Genomic DNA, 21,342 nt, shown 5'->3' on the forward strand with positions numbered 1-21,342 from the left:
TGCACTGAGATGCAAGGGTGGCCTGTCACTGAACCCGACTGGGGACAGATGCCCCAGGCCAGCCCAGCTGGGCTGGGGACACGTAGCCCGGTACAGGCTCACCTTGATCTTAAACTCCATCTTCTTCTGAATACTGATCATCTGCTCCGTGCGGCTCATTTTCCTGACACCCTCATTGCACGCTTTCACCACCTGGCATAAGAAGGAGGACACGTGAGGCCAGGGGCAGCCAGCTGTTCCCGGCCACCAACTCTGTCCTCTCAGGCGCCGGAACGCACGCAGACACCACCTCCAGCTGAAACTGGCTGGTCCAAGCCTCGTTACGGCGTTAATGATTAAGAACTGCAATAATTTTATATGCACTAAAATGGAGAGCAAAGCCAGCTTGGAAACCACAAGCCCCTTTAGCAAAGATTACAGCTGTACGAGCAGGTATTGCAAGGGCGGCGCCCCACGGCAGCAGCCAGAGGTGGGATAACCGACCATCTTTACCCCCTCCTTCTACGTATGGGCACCCGCTCCATTTTTTTTTTTTTTTGGTACTGAACATTAGTTACTTTTATAAATTTAAAAAAATCCACCTTTATTTTTATTTTATTTATTTTTTATGGATTTTACTTTTTAAAATTTTTTCATTTTTAAAATTTTCATTTATTTATTCAACAGAGAGAGACACAGTGAGAGAGAGAACATAGCAGAGGGAGTGGGAAAGGGAGAAGCAGGCCTCCAGCAGAGCAGAGAGCCCAATGTGGGGCTCAATCCCAGGACCCCAGGATCATGACCCAAGCCAAAGGCAGACACCCCAACGAATGAGCCACCCGTGCCCCTGGATTTTATTTTTTAAATAGTCTCTACACCCAAACAGGGGCTCAAACCCACAACCCTGAGATCAAGAATTTCACGCTCTACTGACTGAGCCAGCCAAGCGCCCCTAAAAGTCCACCTTTAAGGAAAAGGTAAACTATGGGAAGGACAAGTATAGCTTTCGTTGGATAAGAAAGAAAAGGGAGGTGACAGCAGAGGAACTTAAGAAACAGAGAGCCTGGCCCCTGGCACACAGGCCTCTCGTGGGTGCAGTCACAGGACTCACCCTCCGGGGCCCAATGGCGGCTGGGATGAACCCCCCGCCTGACAGGTGTGTGAGTCCCCATCGGGGCGGGGGAGACAGGCGGAGGGCCCTGAAAGATGTCCCCCGTCTCCCGGGTCATTCACCCTCCCTGACCAGCCTAACAGGTGGCCAACTGGTAAGGGACAGGAGGAGGGGCCAGCCAGAGGACAGGATGCCCGGCAGCCACCCATGCCAGGAGGGATGGTATATATGCTGAGCACGCCCCCACCCCCCCAAGTCTCCTCCTCTGAGGTCAACTCCCAGGAGGAACCGCTTCTCCAAGGGTGAGGAATGCACATGGTGTCTTCCCTCTTGGGCGGCAAGCCCAGGGCTTGCCAAGACCCATGAGTCCCCCCAGTAGACAGGAGGGGAGTGGCCTGGGGACAGGACCAGGCGTGCGGAGAAAAGGATGGGGCAGGGCTATGTCAGGGCACAAAGAGAGCCAGATCCTTGGGAGTGGCACAGGAGGGAAGACGCTGGAAGCCAGCAAGGACAAGCGTGGGGCCTGGGAGAGAGAAGGCCTCTGGGGGGCAGTAGAGGTCACCGCGGCTACAGCCTGGGCGCTCAGCTGGGGCCACACCTATCTGTTCTGGGGACTTGAAGGATGTTTCCTTCCCACCCTCCCTCCCTCCCTCCTTCCTTCCTTTCTTTTTTTAAAGTTATCTTTATGCCCAGTGTGGGGCTTGAACTTGCGACCCTGAGCTCAAGTCACTTGCTCTCCCCCTACTGAACTAGCCAGGCACCCCTCAAATGACCTTTTTTGATTGCAAAAGCATATGCTAAAATGCATTTGTGATTTCCAAAGACACAGTGACAGAGGACAGAGGAGGGCGCAGGACCACGAGGTGGGGGTCCGGCCAAGGAAAATGGTTCACTGGGAACAAAAGGAGGAGGGAGCCCAGCTCACCATTTCCAGTTCTTTGTGGGCGTCCAAGGCCGTGCACTCCCGCTCAGACCTTTCTTCCACTCTCTTCAGAATGTTCTGAGCACAGGAAAATCTGCATTAATTTGATCCCGGGTGGCCTTTCCTCCCCGCCCTGCCCCCATGCAGCGGTGGCACAATGAAGAGCCCAGTGGGGCGCAGGAGTCCACACAGCAGGCCCAGGCCCGAGCATTCTGATCCATGGGGGCCTCCCTGAGGATGACGAATGAGTCAGGCTCCTGCCAGGGGTTAACCATGAAGGCCAAGCTGCAGCCCCAGGTCCCCCCACCCCCGGGGGGTTGGGGAAGTGCTTAACAAGGACACCAAAGTAAAGCCAGCAACCTCCTGCTGGCGGGGTGGGCGGGGCAGCGAGGGGACAGCCATGCTCAGGCCAACCTTGGTTCCACGCGCGTGATGCTCAGGGCAGGCATGGGGGACTTCCCTGCCCTGCCCCTAGGACGAGTTTGTGGCCAAGTCCCAGTGACCCTGAGACTTCATTAACTCTGGTCTTACTGAAGAAAAGCCCTTTCTTGATTTTCTTGACTTAACAAAATGAGGCTCCCATGGCTTTTGCCTCAGAGGCCTTTCCTCAGAAGCTTCCTGAGGGCTCCAGGCTGCCATCGACTTGCCTGTGCCTCCACGCTCCCTCAACACATTAAAATAGGTCTTGATCTTACTTCTGTTGGTTTTCATCGTATAAAAGTTAAAATTTTTATATATTCATATATGCTCTTTTCCTATGACTTCTTAAAAATGTTCCCCCTCTATCTTCTGATTCGGTTTTCCCAAGTTAAGAAAAAAAAATCTCACGTGTAACCCTTTGTTGCCCCGTGTCCTGTGACTCGGGTTCGTGCTCCCTGAGTTGTCACATGGCGCTCTCTTGGGCCATCCCTGGGGTGGGGGGAGTTACCTCCTCTGATGCCCCCCACTTTGGTCCCAGGTCCCTGGGCCCTGTCCTCTGACGCTCCCCTCAACCCCGGCTGCAACCTCTCCTCCTCACTACTGCCCACCCCATGATGTCTGACCTCTCAGCTACCCTAACTGTGGCTCGCAGGTCACTCTCTCAGCTCCTCGGCCTCTGAAGCCACTCCCCCTACCAGCTGCACCAAACACCCAGCAGCCCAAGGCAGGCATGGGGTCCCCTTTCAGGAAATGCCCCTCTCCAGGCTTCCCCGGCCACAGCCCTCCTAGGCTTCCTTCTTCCTTCTATTTGTCCTTGAGCACTGTGTCCCAGGGCTGGGTCTTGGGACCCATCTCTCCTTCCTTGATGATGTCTTCCCCTAAACGCCACCTTGATGCCGAGAGGCCCTGCACTGACTTCTGCCTTTAACTTGGCACTTGGAGATTCCCTGGAACCCTGATGCCCCCTGCCCCCGCCTGTCTCCCCGCCTCAGGAAGGGCCGCACCATCACTCCTGCAGGTCCAGCTCTGACCCTTCCTTCCTCTTCCCTGGAGTAGCAAGTGGGCATCTCAATTCTGATTTCCCTCCAGGATCTCCTCTTCCCCCGACCCTCGGCTCCCCGCCTGTCCTCCAGCCCAGGCTGCCTTTCTCCCACAGCTTCCTGACCCCTTCTCCCATTTGCATCCCTGCTCTCCTGCCCCTAACTCAGCATAGGCAGTGTTGTGGGCACTCAGTTGGATCAGGCAACTCTCTTGTCCTACGGAAGCATGAAGCCAGCATCTTGCCTGGTCCCTTAGGGCCTCAACTGGCCTCACAACGTCTCTGCAGTTACTCCTGTCAAATCCCCTCAGCTCACCACTGGCCTTCCCTCCTATGAGCATCACTGCCCCAGGGCCTTTGCATAAGCAGTTATCTGTCACTTGAATGGCTCCTCTCTGTCAGCCACGTCTCAGCGCAGATGTCACTTGTCTAAGAGTCTTTCTTGACATTCCTAACTGGTGGTGACCAGGCAGTGACCCCCCAATCATGTGCCCTCCGTTTCACTGTCCTCACAGTCATGACCACTTCCTGCTTTTGTGTGCCTGTTGGTCTAATTCCCAGACTGTGGCTCACTGGGAAGAGGGGCTGACTCCCCCACTGCGTGGCACACAGTAGTAGCTTCATTAAGATTTGTGGAGCAAATGGACTTCCTAGAAAGCTAGCAGAGACCTGGAACAACTGAAGGAAACAGTCTGCAGTGGGAGAAGCACACGCAAGCCGGTTCCACAAGTCAGGGCAGGGGCTGGGGGGAGAGGCTGGTACCTGGACCAAGAGCTTGAGGCGTGTGATCCTCTGGAATGGCAGGATAAGGAAGGAGGACAGGGGCAGCCCCCGGCACTTGGGGTCCAGCTCCAGCTGTGCAATCAGCTCCCGAAAGGCTGCCTTCTCCTGGCTGGGGTACACAGACATGAGAGTCGGTCTCTGGCTCACAGGAGGCGCAAGTCAGAAGCGCATCCATGGCCTCGGAGGAACCAGACATCCCACGGGTATGGGACACACACTGATTTCTTTTAACGGAAGATAAACTGCTCATGTACAAGCCAAATGACAACAATGGCTTCACATGCCTGGGCTGTGAAAACTTCACAGGATGTATTCCGTGTGGGAAGGTAAGAATTCCTCATGTGGCAAAGTCCATGACTCAGACGCAGGATCTGGTGATTTACCCAGCAGGGAACTGTGGCAAGGTGAACCCACGTAGTGATAGGAACAGCAGCAGGCCGGGGACAACGGCCACAGGGACGTCCTGTCTGCAGGTGGCTCGGCAGTGGGGATCAGGGGGCTGCCCTGACGCGGGCTCCAGGGACCCTGGGTGGCACGTCAACAGGGACCCCGGCTCATGGCCTTCCCCTGCGGCCCAGACACCCTGTGCCTCCAGGGATGCACCGTGTACCTGCAGCCCTGGGAGGCCAGGACCCCGTTCTCCTGCTTGCTTGTCACCTCCACGTCTGTCCTCGAACTAGCATCCTGATTCCCTCGAGTCCCAGTTTTCAACCCCCAAACGTCAAACACCAAACCCTCGAATGCTCAAGTTTGAAACTCTCCACAGTTAGCCTTGACAGCAAGGCCCAGGGGAGTGGAATGGCCAGAGGAGACCTCGCAGGGGGACCTCTGGTGCTCCCCAGTGAAGGTAAGAACACATCACGGGTTCAGGTGTCACCAAAGCGCAGCACCAGAGTGTGAGGGAGTCAAAAGAGGCAAATCGACTGGAAAAATCACCTCATCATTGAAACCCCAGGGAAGCTGAGAAGTGGGCAGATGAGTGACAAAGTCAAGGGCGTTGCTGGAAGGCCACAAAGGCATCCCCTGCTGCCTCATCCCTGCCTTTGGCTCTAGTTCAAACCATCTTCCCAACTTCCTGGGCCACAAGGGGCTCTCCCGGCCTCAAACCGTCTTTTCTAAGCCCCGCAGAGCTCAGCGCAGCCATTCGAGACACGGGTCAGACGGGCGCCACGGCTGATGGTCTTGGGATTGACCTTTCTCCAGTGACCCTGCAGCCCCCGGAACGTGCCGGCCTTGGAAAGCAGGGGTCCCAGGGCCATGGCTCGGTGTCCCGGTGGGAGGAGCGACAGCCTGCACGGGGGCAGGAGAAATGAGGGGGGACACACACTCACAGCAGCTGCTTGTAGGTCCTCTCCTGGTAGGTCTGGTTGCTGACGTAGGTGATGTACACTGAGAAGTGGTTGGCCGCGTAATGGTACACGATGTCGCACACGTCCGAGATGACAATGTTCTCCTCCATCCGGCGCTCTAGCTCCAGGAGAAACCTGCGGTGGGGGAGGGGGCCGTGGGCAGTGGCTCGGGTGAAAGGCGCCTGCACCGGGACACTCAGGACACATGGCTGCCCCCGGGCCTGGCTCGGACAAGGCCACAGACACAACAGGACATGAGCCCCACACCGATGGCACCTTTGGTGCACCTACCCAGTAGGTAGGTCAGTCGTCCTGTGTTTTTAGGTGCCTGATAGCATCAAGAGTGTTTTCAAAGAGAGAGAAAGAGGCCTTATGTTTAACAGATGTACTGATGTGCCCACAGACAAGATGACAACGGGGATTTGCCTCAGCGGGATCCCGTGGGTGGTGAGGAGGGCTGGGGACGCAGACCAACCCAGGTGCCGGGCTGGGGGGCTGCGCACGTCACACTGGCGTGTCTGTTTCTGCATGTTTGCAATTCTCCACAGCAAAGTGTAAGTAAACCCCAGTGGGGTGAAGTGGCAGAGGCCCGCGGGTCTCTCAGCAGCGGTGGGTCTGAGGCCCCGGGGCGGGGCCTGCCAGGAGGTGAGTGTCCAAGCGGGGGAGGAGGGAGTGCCCAGGGCGCCTCGGGGATGGGGGGCTCCCTCCGGCCACGTGGCAGCTTGGCATCTGAGCATGCGTTGTTGGACCCGAAAGCTGAGTTTTGCTCTTTGAGCTGTGGACTCCATGGCCCAGCGGGAAATGGTCGCCAGATGTTCTAACCCAACGGTGAAATTGGCGCCCTTTCCTTCTTGACAAGGATCAGTGAATAGCTGTTCATTCCCGCTCCAGTTAAGCTCCTCCCATCCTTCCCAGCCAAAAGAGAAGCACAGTCCCAAAGCCTCCTCCACAAACCAGCACAAACACCATCTGACTGGGGGGACGAGGTCGGGGACACGTCAAACCGGGGTTTTAGGACACCAGCTCCCACGGACGCCCCTGGACCCGGTCAGGATACCTGCTGCACACCTGCCCGACAGCGGGGGACACGAGGAGCACATGCGTGGAACAGGAAGGGATCTGGAGGCAGAAGGCCTGTTCAGGGGGGTGTGACCGGCCGCCCTGCGGGGACGTATTTATTTCTATCTCATTACAGATAATTCCAAACACTCAAAAGCAGAGAAGCCGGTGTAATGGGTACTCGCTGCCAGCTTTGGCCGTGCCCCAGATGAGGGGAAGTTTCTGGAAGCCAGACCCCAAGAGGCCCAGAGCAGGGGGGCTCACCGCTCGCTGACGGCCATGACGTCCAGGACGTTGGAGAAGAGGATGTGTGCCTCTGACGGGTGTAGGATCTTCTTCAGACGCTCATTCTCCATGAAGTGAGACACGAGCAGGCTCAGGCTTTTGTAGTAGGAGGCCTCGGACGTGACCAGCTCGAACATGGCCTGTGTTGGGACAAACAGGTAAGAGACACCCTTATTCCGTAGCATGACTGTTATCTGGTCGCTGAGACTTTCCCCGTGACAACACGAGGCTCTGTGCTCTCCAGTAAGGAGCTTCGCCAGAGTGAGGGCTCTCGCTCCCGGCTCAGCTCCACACCCCCAACCAGCTCACAAGCCAACCAAGGACCCTTCCTGAGGGCGGGGTCAGGCCCCACAATGGCTGCCCAGAAAGGATGTGTAGTGGGGTGAACTGTGGACCCCCCACAAGCTGTGTCCATGTCCTAAGCTCTGGTGCCTGTGAATATGAACTTATTTGGGGACAAGTTCTGTACAGAAGGATGTCAAGGACGTCACCCTGGATCGAGAGCCTAAATCCAACAACAGGTGTCTTTATGAGAGAGGTATGGGACACAGGAGGGACGTCGACACGGAGGCATGGGGAGGAGGCCGTGTGAAAACAGGCAGAGATGGACAGGTTGCCCTGTGAGGCCGCAGGCAGAGTGGGGTTTAAAAGAAGGGACGTGGGGCACCTGGGTGGCTCAGTGGGTTAAGCTGCTGCCTTCGGCTCAGGTCATGATCTCAGGGTCCTGGGATCGAGCCCCGCATTGGGGTCTCTGCTCAGCAGGGAGCCTGCTTCCTCCTGTTTGTGATCTCTCTCTGTCAAATACATAAATAAAATCTTAAAAAAAAAAAAGAAGGGATGTGTTGGGGCACCTGGGTAGCTCAGTGGGTTAAGCCTCTGCCTTAGGCTCAGGTCATGATCTCAGGATCCTAGGACCGAGCCCCCCATCGGGCTCTCTGCTCAGCAGGGAGCCTGCTTCTCCCTCTCTCTCTGCCTGCCTCTCTGCCTACTTGTGATCTCTCTGTCAAATAAATAAATAAAAATCTAAAAAAAAAAAAAAAAAAAAAAAGAAGGGACGTGTTTGTAAGTTGGGTACACACAGTGGCATACACCTGCCCAACAAAAGGGACAAAGTTCGTAAGGAAGTCACTCCAGGGATCACGCCATCACAGAGCCTGGCCACTGCAGCAGAGCCCCCCAGACGCCCTCGGTTCTGCCCCTGACCCAGGCTGACCGGAGCTGGGCTGCGGCCTCTCTGGAATCGTCCCCGAGTCATGGTGGCCTGTATTCAGCAGACAAAGCCACAGAAGGCACATCCCCCCAATCCTCCAGCCTCGCTGGCGGCCCTGGCGGGATGCAGGGGGCTTCTCGACAAGCGCCACTGACATGGAACTGCGTCCCGCTGCTAAGTCTAAGTTTCCTAAGAAAATGTCAGGCCGTTGAAGATTTCGAGTTCTAGGCAAATAGAACTAAAAACGCCCCCAGCTGACATGGACGAGTATTGCAGAGAGGAAACAACACCCACAGCCCCACAGAGGAAGGCACGACTCCCAGGGGGACGCACGTGAGGCCCACCTGGGGTCCCACCCACATCTCAGGCCCACTGCATCTAGTCTGCTGGGCTGGGTGTGGGGGCCGGTGCCGGGGTCCTCCAGCGGCTGGGCCTGACCAGCTGGTCACGGACACCAGCTGTGCCCCCCGCCCACTCTGCCTCCTCCGCTGACAGGCCATTAGTCGCCCGTGAAGTCTGTGTTTCTCTTCATTTTCTGTCACATTATTTGCCACATCAATATGGCTGTTTTTCCTCATCAATACCGTCTTACTCTCATTCAAGCCGCGTGGTGGCAGCGCGGGGTTGACGGGGATCTACCGTCTGCTCTCCAGACCCCCTCGTTCGCTCACTCATTCATTCACTCACGCACTCATTCACTTATTCACTCATTTGTTCACTTATTCTCACACTTGTTCACTCATTGATTCACTCACTCATTCACTTACTCACTCAATAATTCACTCATTCGCTGACTCACTTGCCGGCTCTCCCATTTGCTCCCATGTTTACTGAGTGCCTGTCTAGGCCCCAGGCATTCAGGGGTGAGCACGGCCAACTCCCTGACACCATAGCGCTTGTGTCCCGGGAGTGGGGACAGAGCAGACAGGAGTACGACTGTCCCAGTCAGGCAGTGAGGAAGGCCACGGAGCAAACGGGGAGAGGTGTGTGTGAGTGTGTGAGAGACTGCATATACGACTGAGGGTAAGAACGTGTATGTGTGTGTATGAGAGCATATACATATGAACGAGCTTGTGTGTGAATGAGCATAAGAATGTGCACGTGCGTGTGAACGTGTGCAAGCATGTGTGTGTGTTGCTTCCAGCAGGGCACTCCTTCCTGAGAATACCACTGCTCCGCGGCCGAGCTGTTGAGGCCACCCCTTGTGCACCACCCAGCTGAGACCCTGGGCCTCAGGGAACACTCAGGTAGACCGACCCGGATTTTCTGAATCACGGCTCATCTCTCAGTGGTGCTCTTAGTGCCCAGTTGGATTCGTATTAGGTTTGATGTCTGCCACTACTTAGGCTATGCTTCCAGTTTTTCCAGCCCTGCCACTACCAAGCCCGCTCCTACCTGGGTTCTTTCCAATGGGCGGGAGCCACTCAGCTCTGGACGCCGCGTGGGAGGGGCCGGGCTAGGTGGTTCTGCAGTTGCGGGAACGGTGGTGGGCAGCTGAGCAGCGGAACAGTCAAGGCTTCTGCCTCGGCGTTAGCCAGACCTCGGCCATGAATGAGAATTGCTTTATCCAGCTAAGCCTGTTTGCAGGCGCACAAAATGGGAACAGTCCCCAGCGGACAGTCTGCAGCCTGGAGCCCGCCCATGTCAAAGCACCTGCTGGATGCCCAGGGTCATTACCAAGCCAGCATCAGGGCGCTGCCCTCACAGGACTGAGCTTCATGGGATGGAGCTCTGGCCAGAGGGGTCAGGAGGAGTCTGTACTAGAAGGTGACCCTGGACATGACAGCAAGCCCATTTCCAGAGAGACGCCAATGCTCGTGTGGAGAAAGGATGCGGGCGCCTGGTGGGACAGTGGGGGCTGGTGGCCAGGCCATGAGAGAGGGCCACGGAGGGAACAGCAGGCTCCTGTTTGCATTTTTGAGTCTGTCCCCTGCCCGCTGTGTGGGCCAAAACCATGCAGCCCTGTTTTCCAGAGTCTGAGATGGCTGCTCCTGACCTCGGAACGTGTTCACCTCACTTCCCACACTGGCCTGTGGAGAAGCTGTGTCCGGCTTCCTGCAGGGTTACCCCACTGGGCCTGGAAGGCGCTGGATCCTATCTTTCTCAGTAAGTTTAGATTTTTCTCCAAAGAAAGGAAACAACAGAGAGAAATCATTCTCTGTTGTGTCCCGTCTGGGACCATCACCGCTCCATGTCCCACAAGCCGGCCCAGTTTAGCTTCAGCCTGTGGCATCTCCCCCTCCCTGGGGCCATTCAGTCACGAGTGAGACTGCGGACCCCGGACCAGCACTGCACCCCTCGAACACAAAATACTCCAGAGACACACAAAGCTAGGACCCCTCATTCATGCAGTACGGGCCACGGGGGTTGCTTGGGGGGTCGCTGGGATGTGGCAGGCCATCTCCGCACAGGGGAGGTGGGGGTGCCCAGAGTTAGGACCACCTGGCCACGCTGTTCGAGCAATGAATTTGGAGAAACAAATGAGACTCCAGCCCATTAACAACACAGATAAAAGAAGAGGCGGGGACACCAAGAAAATCTGGAGGCACCCAGATCTGCTTCCGGGCCCAGAGAACACTGCTTGTTAAGAACTCAGCTTCCTGACCCACAGTTGGGGTGACTGCAGATGGTTCAGCCTGTGTCACCCTCCATCGTCCACAGGGGTCCTCAGGGTCCAGCCACCTCCTCCGTCCCCCATACCCCACTCCCAGGGGGCTACGGGCATCGGCCCTTCATTCTTCCACTGGCAAAACTCGGGCTGGGTGATTCCCTACCCTGGTCTTCACCTGCGCCAGCTCCTTGTAACTCAGGGTGGCCTAGAGAAGCCCCCCCCAACCCCCCCACCGCGGGGCGTTCTGTCCCACTCGGGATTGTTTGCGGCTTCCCGGAACTCAGTGCTCGTGAATCACCGCTGTCTGATGCCTCACCTTCCCTTTATCACAATGTGGTCCCAGGGCCCGAGTCACCAGGGCGACCTCTGTGGGGGTTGGTATGGCACTGGCACAGCCAGGAAGCAAAAGCACCCCCCTCCCTCAGAGTCCCGGGTTACGGGGAGATGGGCCGAGGAAGAAGTCATTAAGGTTTACTGTAAGGACTGGTGTCCTTACAAGAAGAGACAGACCCCAGGGATTCAAGCCAAGAACAGGTGTCCCACCAGACACCAGCGCTGCTGGCACCTTGATTTCAGACTTCCAGCCCCGGAGCTGTGCAAAATCCATGCCTGCTGTCCAGCGACCTGGTCTGCGGCAGTCGGTGAGGGCAGCCCAAGCCGGCCAGGGCATCACCAATTTCCCATCCAGCTCCAGAAATTCTGGTACCCTCCATCCCCCCGGCCGCCCTCACTCGCCAGCTGAGCCCACCTAGACTGGAGGCTGAGGCCACAAGCTCCCTCTGGATACCAGACACACACCTCTCAGGGAGCCAGGGAAAGTCAGGCATTATTCCCAATCACCAGACTGAGGCCCGGGACCACAGTCAAGAGAAAGGAGACGACCTCTGTGTCACCGGGGCCACTCAGACCCGACAGATGACTCCTCACCAATTTTCTGTCAAACAGCATGTGCTGCTTCCCAAAAAGTCACACCAAGAAAGTTCATTTTGCAAGAACTCGGGATCTTCCTGCTGCCCCTCCCTTGCCAAAATGAGGCATCTTTCTCTCTAAATCCAGAAAATGCTTGGCCATACTCCTCTCTTAGTGACTATGTTCCTGTTCAGACAGGCGGGGGCAGCCCTCACCTGGTGGATGGAGAGGTCTCGAGTGTCCTGGTTCTCTCCACCTTGTCTGCGCAGGATTAGCCCCAGGGCCCCAGGGCGCTCGTCCAATATCCAACAGGTGACTAACCCCTCACTTGGTCCTTAATACAGCCCTGGAGGTCTCCCAGATTGTCTCCACCGGGCAGAGGTGGGCACTAAGGTCACACGAAGGTTCTGTTCCCCAGGCTCCCTGCTCCCCACACTCAGGGAAGCCTGCATCTGTTTACAAGGACACCATTAGTTGTGTCTTATGTTCATCCTTCTTTCTGCTGGACTGGACGGCCAATGTCCCGTCTCCTTTCCTGGATGGTTTCCTAAAGCAGCTCATACAGAAAACTCAATGCTCCAGAGTTCTCCTGCCCACCTGCTAAGAGCTGGGGACCACCAGACACTGGGGACCCCGAGATGACTAAGACCCACCCCCTACCTCTTGGAGAGACCCTCTGCCCAGGACACCTCAACCACAGGGAGCCCAGCACCTTGGCTCACTGGTTCCACAAACATGTCCCAAGAACCACCTCCAGGACGTGACTGGGCTCGATGCTGGGGACACAGAGGGACAGAGGCATGCTGTCACCAAGAAAGCAGCTGGAGCATGGCCGATGACAGTTCATCAGTGGTCCCAACAGTGAAATGGGAATGCAGGGGAGGGGGCCTTGCCTCGTTAGCGGCAAGGGTTCTGGAAGGGGCTAAGTCAGAGAACTAGAAGAGTTAGCTAGGCAACTCTTAGCTAGGGAAGAGTTAGCTAGGGAAACACCAATGTTTTTCAACCTGGTCCCCTGACTATAGGCGTTTGTGAAAATGCAGATCCCCAGGCCTTGCCCCAAACCCACACACAACCTGTCTTTGAACAAGATGCACAGGTCCTCACGAGGCATGGCAGGGACCGAGGACCTGGCCCCCAAAGCTTCCACAAGTACCTTTCTTTCTTCCTTGTCCCTCAGAGTCCTAAGTGTTAGGGCATCTGCCTGATGCCTTTACTTCCTTTTAGTACGTTTGCTTTTAGCTGGAGGGTGAGAGGGGACAGAGGGAAAGTCGGGCCCTAAGGCCAAGGGCTTGGGGCATCCTTCCTGGAGCACCAGCCTGCCTCAGAGGGCTGTGGGGACACAACCCATGGACAGTTTGGTTCGGATCCCACGGTCCAGGCTGCACGTCCCACAACATGCCAGAGGGAGTGATGGGACCTTGTTCTGCCAAAGGCGCGACCTCATGCTCCAGATGCTCGGTCCCTGTGCACAGGTGGCCACACTTCTCTCTCCTCCGAGGGTGTCACAGAAACCAGGGAAGAGATGACCAGGTCCTTCCATCAGAGGCCGCACCTGCTCTTGGCTTTGGGGCCTTCAGAGTAGCCCCCCCTCGGGGCAGATTCACGTCCATGCTCCCGGCTGGTCCCCTCTCCTCATAATGGCACAAGGCTGGGCTCACTTCTGTGCCTAGTACAATAATCCACATGTCACAGGCATTCGGGCGGCCAGAAGTGACTCGAAAAAGCTCTTAGTAATGAACAAGTTCCTAAGAATGCCTCTTTCTTCCACAAATGATGATGAAGTCAGATTCCAAAGCCCATGCTTTGACCAGCTGGTCAAGGCTGCTGCACGTCTGGTCCGTGTGGGAAACGCAAGGGGGGGGGACAAGGCTGAGTGAGTTCGCAGGGCGGGAGCATCACAGGGCATAGTGACAATGACCCCACCTTGTTGCAGCGGGCCTAGAGCTCACGTATGAAATTTGAGCTTGCTGGCAGGCCCTCGGGGCCCAGTGCCGCCCACACCACCAGCAGTCCAAACCCAATCCTCTGCAAGGGCCACACATGTCACAAACACCCACTGTTACATTTCCTCCAGATGACCTGGTTTAGTAAGATGTTTTATGAAGAAGTTTACACTTAGGGATGCCTGGGTGGCTCAGTCGGTTAAGCAACTGCCTTCAGCTCAAGTCGTGATCCCAGGGTCCTGGGGCTGAGCTCCACACTGGGTTCCCTGCTCTGCAGGAAACCTGCTTCTCCCTCTGCCTCCCCCTGCTTGTGTTCCTTCTCTCTCTCTCTCTCAAATAAATAAATAGAATCTTAAAGAAAAGAAAAGAAAAAATGTACACTAAAGTCGGTTAAAATTTAAAACTTGAAACTATGTTCAGCCTCACTCACGGGTAAGAGAAATGCAAATTAAAACCACAACAAAGGAGCCCCTGGGTGGCTCAGTGGGTTAAGCCTCTGCCTTTGGCTCAGGTCATGATCCCAGGGGCCTGGGATCAAGTCCCGCATTGGGCTTGCTGCTCAGCAGGGAGCCTGCTTCTCCTCATCTCTGTCTCTCTGCCTACTTGTGATCTCTCTCTGTCAAATAAATAAATAAAGTCTTAAAAAAAAAACAAACCCACAAGATATCATTCATGATCTAGCTTATTGCTCAAGACAAAATGATTGGCTAACGTACAATGGTGGTGCTGAGCCCACACCCTCAAACCGAAGTGTGAAGATGGTATCTTCACCAGATTTAGAAGAGCAGGTAACTTTTAACTCCACAGTTCCACTGGCAATTCCCATAGAACTCCACTGTGTGGATTTCAGTCTTAAATAACGCTACACGCAATGTTCTTAATCCTCAACATTCAAAAAAAAAAAAATTTTTTTTTTTAATTTATTTGAGAGAGAGAGATCACAAGCAGAGAGAGAGGCGGGGGCGGGGAAGCAGGCTCCCCGCTGAGCAGAGAGCCCTATGTGGGGGGTGGATCCCAGGACCCTGAGATCATGACCTGAGCTGAAGGCAGAGCTTTAACTGACTGAGCCACCCAGGCACCCTGATCCACAATATTTCTAATTGCAAATGGCCATCAATGGGGGTTGGTTAAATAAATTATGGAACATCAAAGACAAGAGAGATCTATAAAGCTAACAAAACAAAACAAAAAAAAAAGGAAAAAGAATGGGCGTCCATTTGGGCTGGTGCAGAAAGATTTTCAAAATGTTCTACCAAGTTAAAAAAGAAAGCAGGGGGCAGAACAATCTAATAGCAGGTTCACTGTTTGTGTGACATGCAGACGCTGGCCCTGGCGTGTCAGGCCCAGAGGAGACTTTTTCACTGTAAAGCATTTACTCCTTTTTTTTGCACTTTATATCAGATACATAAATCATTTATCCAAAGGATTCCTTTTAAAAATGACAAATGCTGGGGCGCCTGGGTGGCTCAGTGGATTAAAGCCTCTGCCTTCTGCTCAGGTCATGATCCCAGGGTCTTGAGATCCAGCCCCGCATCGCATCAGGCTCTCTGCTCAGCAGGGAGTCTGCTTCTCCCTCTCTCTCTGCCTGCCTTTCTGCCTCCTTGTGATCTCTATCAAATAAATAAATAAATAAATAATCTTTTTTTAAAAAATGACAAATGCTAACATGTCTTTTTTGGAAGAAGTTACAGGTGTCTGTCATAGGACAGGAGCTGTCTGGTGTTCTGTGTGATGGCTCCTGTCTGTGTTAAATCACAGGCAGAGTCCCTTTCTCTCCGACCAGAGACTCCTTTACGGAATGGTTAAGCTTTATCCTAAAGAGACAAGGGCATGGTTCCACGAAGGCTGGTGAGCTAAATAATATTCATGATTTAATTTCTTGATAGAAGTACATCATATGGAAGCGCCTGGGTGGCTCAGTGGGTTAAAGCCTCTGCCTTCGGTTCAGGTCATGATCCTGGAGTCCTGGGATTGAGCCCCGAATCGAACCCCGCATCAAGCCCCTCATCGGGCTCTCTGCTCAGCAGGGAGCCTGCATCTTCCTCTGTCTCTGCCTGCCTTTCTGCCTACTTGTGATCTCTGTCAAATAAATGAGTAAAATCTTAAAAAAAAAAAAAAAAGTACATCATATGAAGGGCACCTGGGTGGCTCAGTCCTTAAGGGTCGCCTTGGGCTCAGGTCACGATCCCAGGGTCCTGGGATCAGGCTGCATCAGGCTCCCTGCCCAGCAGGGAGCATGCTTCTCCTTCTCCCACTCCCTCGCTTGTGTTCCCTCTCTCTGTGTCTCTCCCTGTCAAATAAATAAAAATCTTCAAAAAAAAAAAATTAAAAAGTACATCATATTAAAAACCCATAATTTTCTTCTAAAATGGATAGCTTTCTTAAAAAAAAAAAAAGTACTGGGGCTCCTTGGTGGCTCAGTGGGTTAAGCCCCTACCTTGGGCTCAGGTCATGATCTCAGGGTCCTGGGATCGAGCCCCGCATCGGCCTCTCTGCTCAGAAGGGAGCCTGCTCCTCGCCCCCCAGCTCTGCCTGACTCTCGGCCTACTTGTGACCTCTGTCAAATAAATAAATAAAATCTTAAAAAAACAAAAAGTACCTTAACATTTGAAGTTGTGGAAACGGGTTGAAAAACAAATTAAAAAAAAAAAAACCTGTCCCGTTCTGGGGGCTGAGCTGACTCAGACTGTAGGAGATCCTGACAGATCCCCTAGTTGGGCTGTGCCAGATAACGACAGGGTCCCTGACAGGACAAAGCTGGAGGTCCTGTCTGGGCATGTCAGGGCTGTGCTGCTGCAGGTAAGGACGAGCCTGCGCAGGCTGCCCCACAGGAGCGTCTGTGTGACCTTGTCTCCTTGGAGATACTCAAACTAGCTTTTCCCACTCACTTTTCCAGCACATCCAGCTCACCAGGATCAGGGACCAGAGAGCAAGTCTGTCTGTTCTATCCTGTTTGCCTCGACAGGTTCTGGGCGCTGGCTGGGGACGCAAGCCACGCCAGCCGCAGGAGTGACCACTCCCAGGGCCTGCTGGGGACAGCCCCTGCAGGTTTTCCATGATCTCTCAGGACCCCGGCATTAGCTGGTGAGAATCAAGTACTGTCCGATGCTTCTTCCAGGGAGATGCCTGATCCCTCCCCCAGTTCTGGTCCCTCGTCTTTGCTTTTCAGTCTCTTTTCAGGATCATTTTGTGGTCCACCGCTTTGGTGGGGGGGGGGGGGCTCCCCCCCCCCCCCCCCACACCCGGGGCCTCACTGAACGCCCTACTTCCTCTACCACCGCTTCCTGCCCAAACCTTGTCATTTGAATGTATGTCTGGTTATTTCTCAAACTGTTGTGTTCTCAGACAGTAACTCCAACACCATTCCAAATAGGGGGGTGGGAAGCAAGAGCTTCAGAGTTAAGTTTAAAAAACAAAAATGAAACCAAGAAAATCCTACCTGATGTCTAAGACAACATGTTTCGATATTAGTTACCTAATTTTTACTTAGAAAAGGAAAAAAACATGCAATTTTATTCTTCAATCCTGACTCTTCAATGACTGACTAAGACTTGGGCCTACCAAAAGGCCATCATTTGGGGGTATTTTCCTTGTGTGAACAGTAGTTCACTGCAACCTGCTGCTTTTGTAACTCAGGAGAAAGAGATGTTCCAACAACAGATTGAGCTTGGGGAACAAGTTGCCTGACTTGCTTTGATAAATGAGATCTAATGCAAAAGTCAGATTTTTTGGAACAAAAAAAATCTGAAGATCTCACTGTTGTGTCCCTTGCCAAATATTAACAAAATAGACACTCACATTAAGCTTTTAGAAAAATAAACATGAAAATCAGACCTAGGGAGCCTGGGCGGTTCAGTGGGTTAAATGTCCGACTCGGTCATGATCTCAGGGTCATGGGGTCCAGGCCTGTGACCAGGTGCGCACTCAGCAGAGAGTCTGTTTGAGATGCTCTCCCTCCCATTCTGCTCCTCCCCCCACCCCACCCTCATCCAGCTCACGTGGGTGTTGGGGGTGGGGAGTGTGCATATGCGTGCTCTCTCTCTAGAATAAATAAATCTTAAAAAAAAAAAAAGTGAGACCATAAAGACTTAGAGCAAGACACATGGAAGCCTGTGTGTCCTTGTGACTTGTAATTGCATATGACTCTATTTATTGTTAGGTAACCCTAGTTATTGAAATGTCTCTATCAGATCCATTGGAAATGACAAAAACATAATTTATTACATCTATTTCCCATGCCAATTCTACTATAGATGGAATGTTCTAGCCTGCCTTTAAAAAAAAAAAAAAAAAAAAAGATCTTATTTATTTATTTTAGAAAGAGGAAGTAGGGGGAGGGGCAGAAGAGGAGAGAGAGCCACAAAGTAGACTGTGTAGCCCAGAGCCGGCCATCATAGACCTCAGCCTACTACCAACCCAGAGATCATGACCTCAGCGGAAACCAAGAGTCAGAAGCCCAACCAATCCCCCATCCAGGTGCCCCTCTAGCCTGCCTTTTAAAAACTCAATGTGGTGTACATATTCACCCAGTTTATCCTTTGAAAACATGCTTATTACATGTTTTGCCTTTGTACACTGTCCTATTAAATAATTCCCCTATCACTGCACATTTCAGGTTCTTCCTGCCATTCTCCCCCTGATTTCTGCTGGAATAAACATCCTAATAAATAAGTACTTGTGCACTTTTCTGATTATTTTTCAAAATACATTTCTAGGAATAGTAACACTAGACAGTGGGCAAACATACCGCCGCTGTAAGGGTTTGGTGCAAATTTAGCTATTTTTTTTTCCTATCAGCTGTTTGAAATACTGTTTGAAATATTCATTGAAAAATCCCCCAACAACACGTTTTAAATATATTTACATTTAAAAGTCTCTGCCACCTGAAATGCTTGTACCTCAATGTTGTTTTAATTTGGACCTCTTTGATTAAACCAGTGAGTTTGATTTCCCCCCACCTTTTTTTAAAATTTAATCACTGGCCACTTGCAGTTTTCCTGAGAATTGTTTTGTCCATTTTTCTTTGGGATACTCATCTTTCTTGTCGATAGAGCTCACTAACTGATCAAGACCTGGGTTTGCTGATACCTGCTAAAACAACTAAGTTTTGCAAGTTTATCTTAGAATCAGCCATCTCCCCGAAATGCCTAATAAAGATCCAATACTTGTGACCCCCTCCAGATTTATAAGTAGGGAGCCATCACTAGAAGGTAAGGATGTCTCTGACTGCCCTTTTTTACGGTTATCTCTTATTTCTTTCCTTATTTTGCTGGACTGGCTAGAACTTCTAGACCAACATCAGCATTTAGCAAGCTTCCCTGTCTTGCCTTTATTGTCACCAACAATTCTTCATGAAATGTGATCTTGAGATATAGACCTAAGACACTCCTTATAAATTTCAGAAAGTATCCTGAGTTTTGTTTGGATGGAAATAAATGGGCTACTTCCCTTTTAGAGGTCTTTGAGAAGGAGACGCTCAGGGTGTTCTTCTCCTCTGGCCTATTAATATGATGAATTTTGGCCCCAAACTTTATACCGTCTTTGCATTCATGCATAGGTGCTCAAAGCATGTTATTCTTTTTTTCCCCCTTCTTTTTAAAAAGATTTTATATATTTATTGGAGAGAGAGAGAGAGGACGAGTATGGGGGAGGAGGAGAAAGGGCAGAGGGAGAAGCAGACTCCGAGCTGAGCAGGGAGCCCTACACAGGGCTTGATCCCCCGATGCTGGGATCATGACCTGAGCTGAAAGCAGACGCTTAAGTGCTTAACTGCCCGAGCCACCCAAGAGCTTCTCAACGTACATTATTCTTCTAATGTACCTCCAGATTTGATTTTCTTGTGTTTTATGTAAATTTTTGCCTTACGTCACAGTGAGACAGATCTAGGTTTTATTTTGGGGGTTGTGTGGGAAAGAGCGCTTACTTGATTAGGTTGAACAGAATGAGGACCATCAACCTATTTCTTTTCCTTGCCCCTCCCCTTTTATAATGTTTTAGTTTTTAAATAAAAATGCAGTAAAACTGACATTTGGATGCACAGCTCTTATGAATTTTAACACAGGTATAGATCCTTATAATCACACTGTCACCAGGACACACGACGTAGGTCTATCACTCTAAAAAAGTCCCCTGTGCCATCCTGTTCCAGGCACACCCTCCCCACCCTTCTCCCTGGTGACCCTGGATCTGGTCTCTGTCACTGTAATTTTGTCTTGTTCAGAAGGTCCTACAGATGCGAACACATAGTGTGTAACCCTTCTGCTTTCTTTCGCTCAGCAACATGCCTTTGAAATTGACCTTAGCTGCGTACATCCATAGATCTTCTTTCTAGTACTAAGTCTTGGGCCATTGTACGGACCTTCTAGTGTCTGGTTATCTGTCTATTAAAGGATATTTGGGTTGTTCCCAGTTTGGGGCTATGATGAATACAGCTACTATAAACATTCTTGTCAGGTTTCTTTTCTTTTTTTTTTTTTTTTTTAAAGATTTTATTTATTTATCAGAGAAAGAGAGGGGGAGAGAACAAGCACAGGCAGACAGAGTGGCAGGCAGAGGCAGAGGGAGAAGCAGGCTCCCTGCTGAGCAAGGAGCCCGATGTGGGACTCGATCCCAGGACGCTGGGATCATGACCTGAGCCGAAGGCAGCTGCTTAACCAACTGAGCCACCCAGGAGTCCCTCTTGTCCAGGTTTCTGTATAAATTTTTATTTCTATAAGATAGCGGTTCTCCATCAGGAACTACTTTTGCTCCCCAGGGGACAGCCAGCTAGGTCTAGAGACATTTTCGGCTGTAACAACTGGGGATAGGGTTCTACTGGCATCTGTTAGCAGGGATATTGCTAAACCTCTTACAATGCACAGGAGACCCCCCCATCCCCCGCGACAAAGAATGATTCTGTCCCAGATGTCATAATGTTGTTCTTGAGACACTGTGCTAGGTACTTTAAGAAGGGATGATCCCTGCTCTAGATATTTTTTGACCAACATAGTAGCCACCTGTGGCTCCTGAAATGGAAGTTAGTTTAAATGACATAGAATTAAACGTTCAGTTCCTCAGCTGCACCAACCATATTTCAAATGCTCGAAAGTCACATGTGGCTGGTGACTTAGGGGGACACAGATACAAAACATGCCCAATGTTGCTCCAGACTACTCCAAGGGACAAGGGACTTCTCTGTGCTTTGACCGCTTGGCACAACTCAGCAATCTGGGTACAACATCTCTTTTGTAAATCTTTCTGGTTACCTGGTATATATTTTGGTGTTTAGAACATTTTTAGTTTTGAGTCAATTTTTGGTAGCTTCTATTTTCCTAGGAAGGCATGCATCTCATCACCAGTTTATGTGGTGTCTTTTGGTCTCCACCCTAACTGCTTTCCTTAGGACTGTGTTTTTGTGTGTATTTCCCCCTGAATGTCTCAGAGCAGACCTCTGAGTTCAATTAATTTTGTACTTATTCCTTATTTAATAATAAAGTCACTTAAGTCAGTCTGTCCTGCTCTTTATTTTCTTAACTCATTATCTTCACAACCCTGGGATGCAGGTACTAGGATTATCACGGTTTTACAGATAAGGAAACAAAAGCACAGAGAGGTTAAGTAACTCACCCAAGGTCACACAGCTAAGAAGTAGCACAACTGGCATTCAAACCCTTGCTACCTCACTTCTCCTATACTATTGGAGGAAAGAAAACATTTTAAACATTTTAAATAAACATATTAAAA

General features: G+C 52.0%; 1 protein-coding gene across 3 annotated transcripts in view; it reads right to left on the reverse strand.

Moving 5' to 3' along the window:
• Positions 1-21,342, reverse strand: part of NGEF (neuronal guanine nucleotide exchange factor) — a 100,331-nt gene that overhangs the window by 4,539 nt on the left and 74,450 nt on the right. For all 3 annotated transcript variants that reach the window (XM_059393734.1, XM_059393735.1, XM_059393736.1), the window contains 5 exons: positions 6,927-7,087; positions 5,586-5,738; positions 4,234-4,363; positions 2,016-2,090; positions 103-192 (listed from right to left, as the gene is read on the reverse strand). In XM_059393734.1, coding sequence (XP_059249717.1) covers positions 103-192; positions 2,016-2,090; positions 4,234-4,363; positions 5,586-5,738; positions 6,927-7,087 — 609 coding nt within the window. The remainder of the gene's footprint in view (positions 1-102; positions 193-2,015; positions 2,091-4,233; positions 4,364-5,585; positions 5,739-6,926; positions 7,088-21,342) is intronic.

Source organism: Mustela nigripes, chromosome 3, assembly GCF_022355385.1.
Source record: "Mustela nigripes isolate SB6536 chromosome 3, MUSNIG.SB6536, whole genome shotgun sequence".
Lineage (NCBI taxonomy): Eukaryota > Metazoa > Chordata > Mammalia > Carnivora > Mustelidae > Mustela > Mustela nigripes.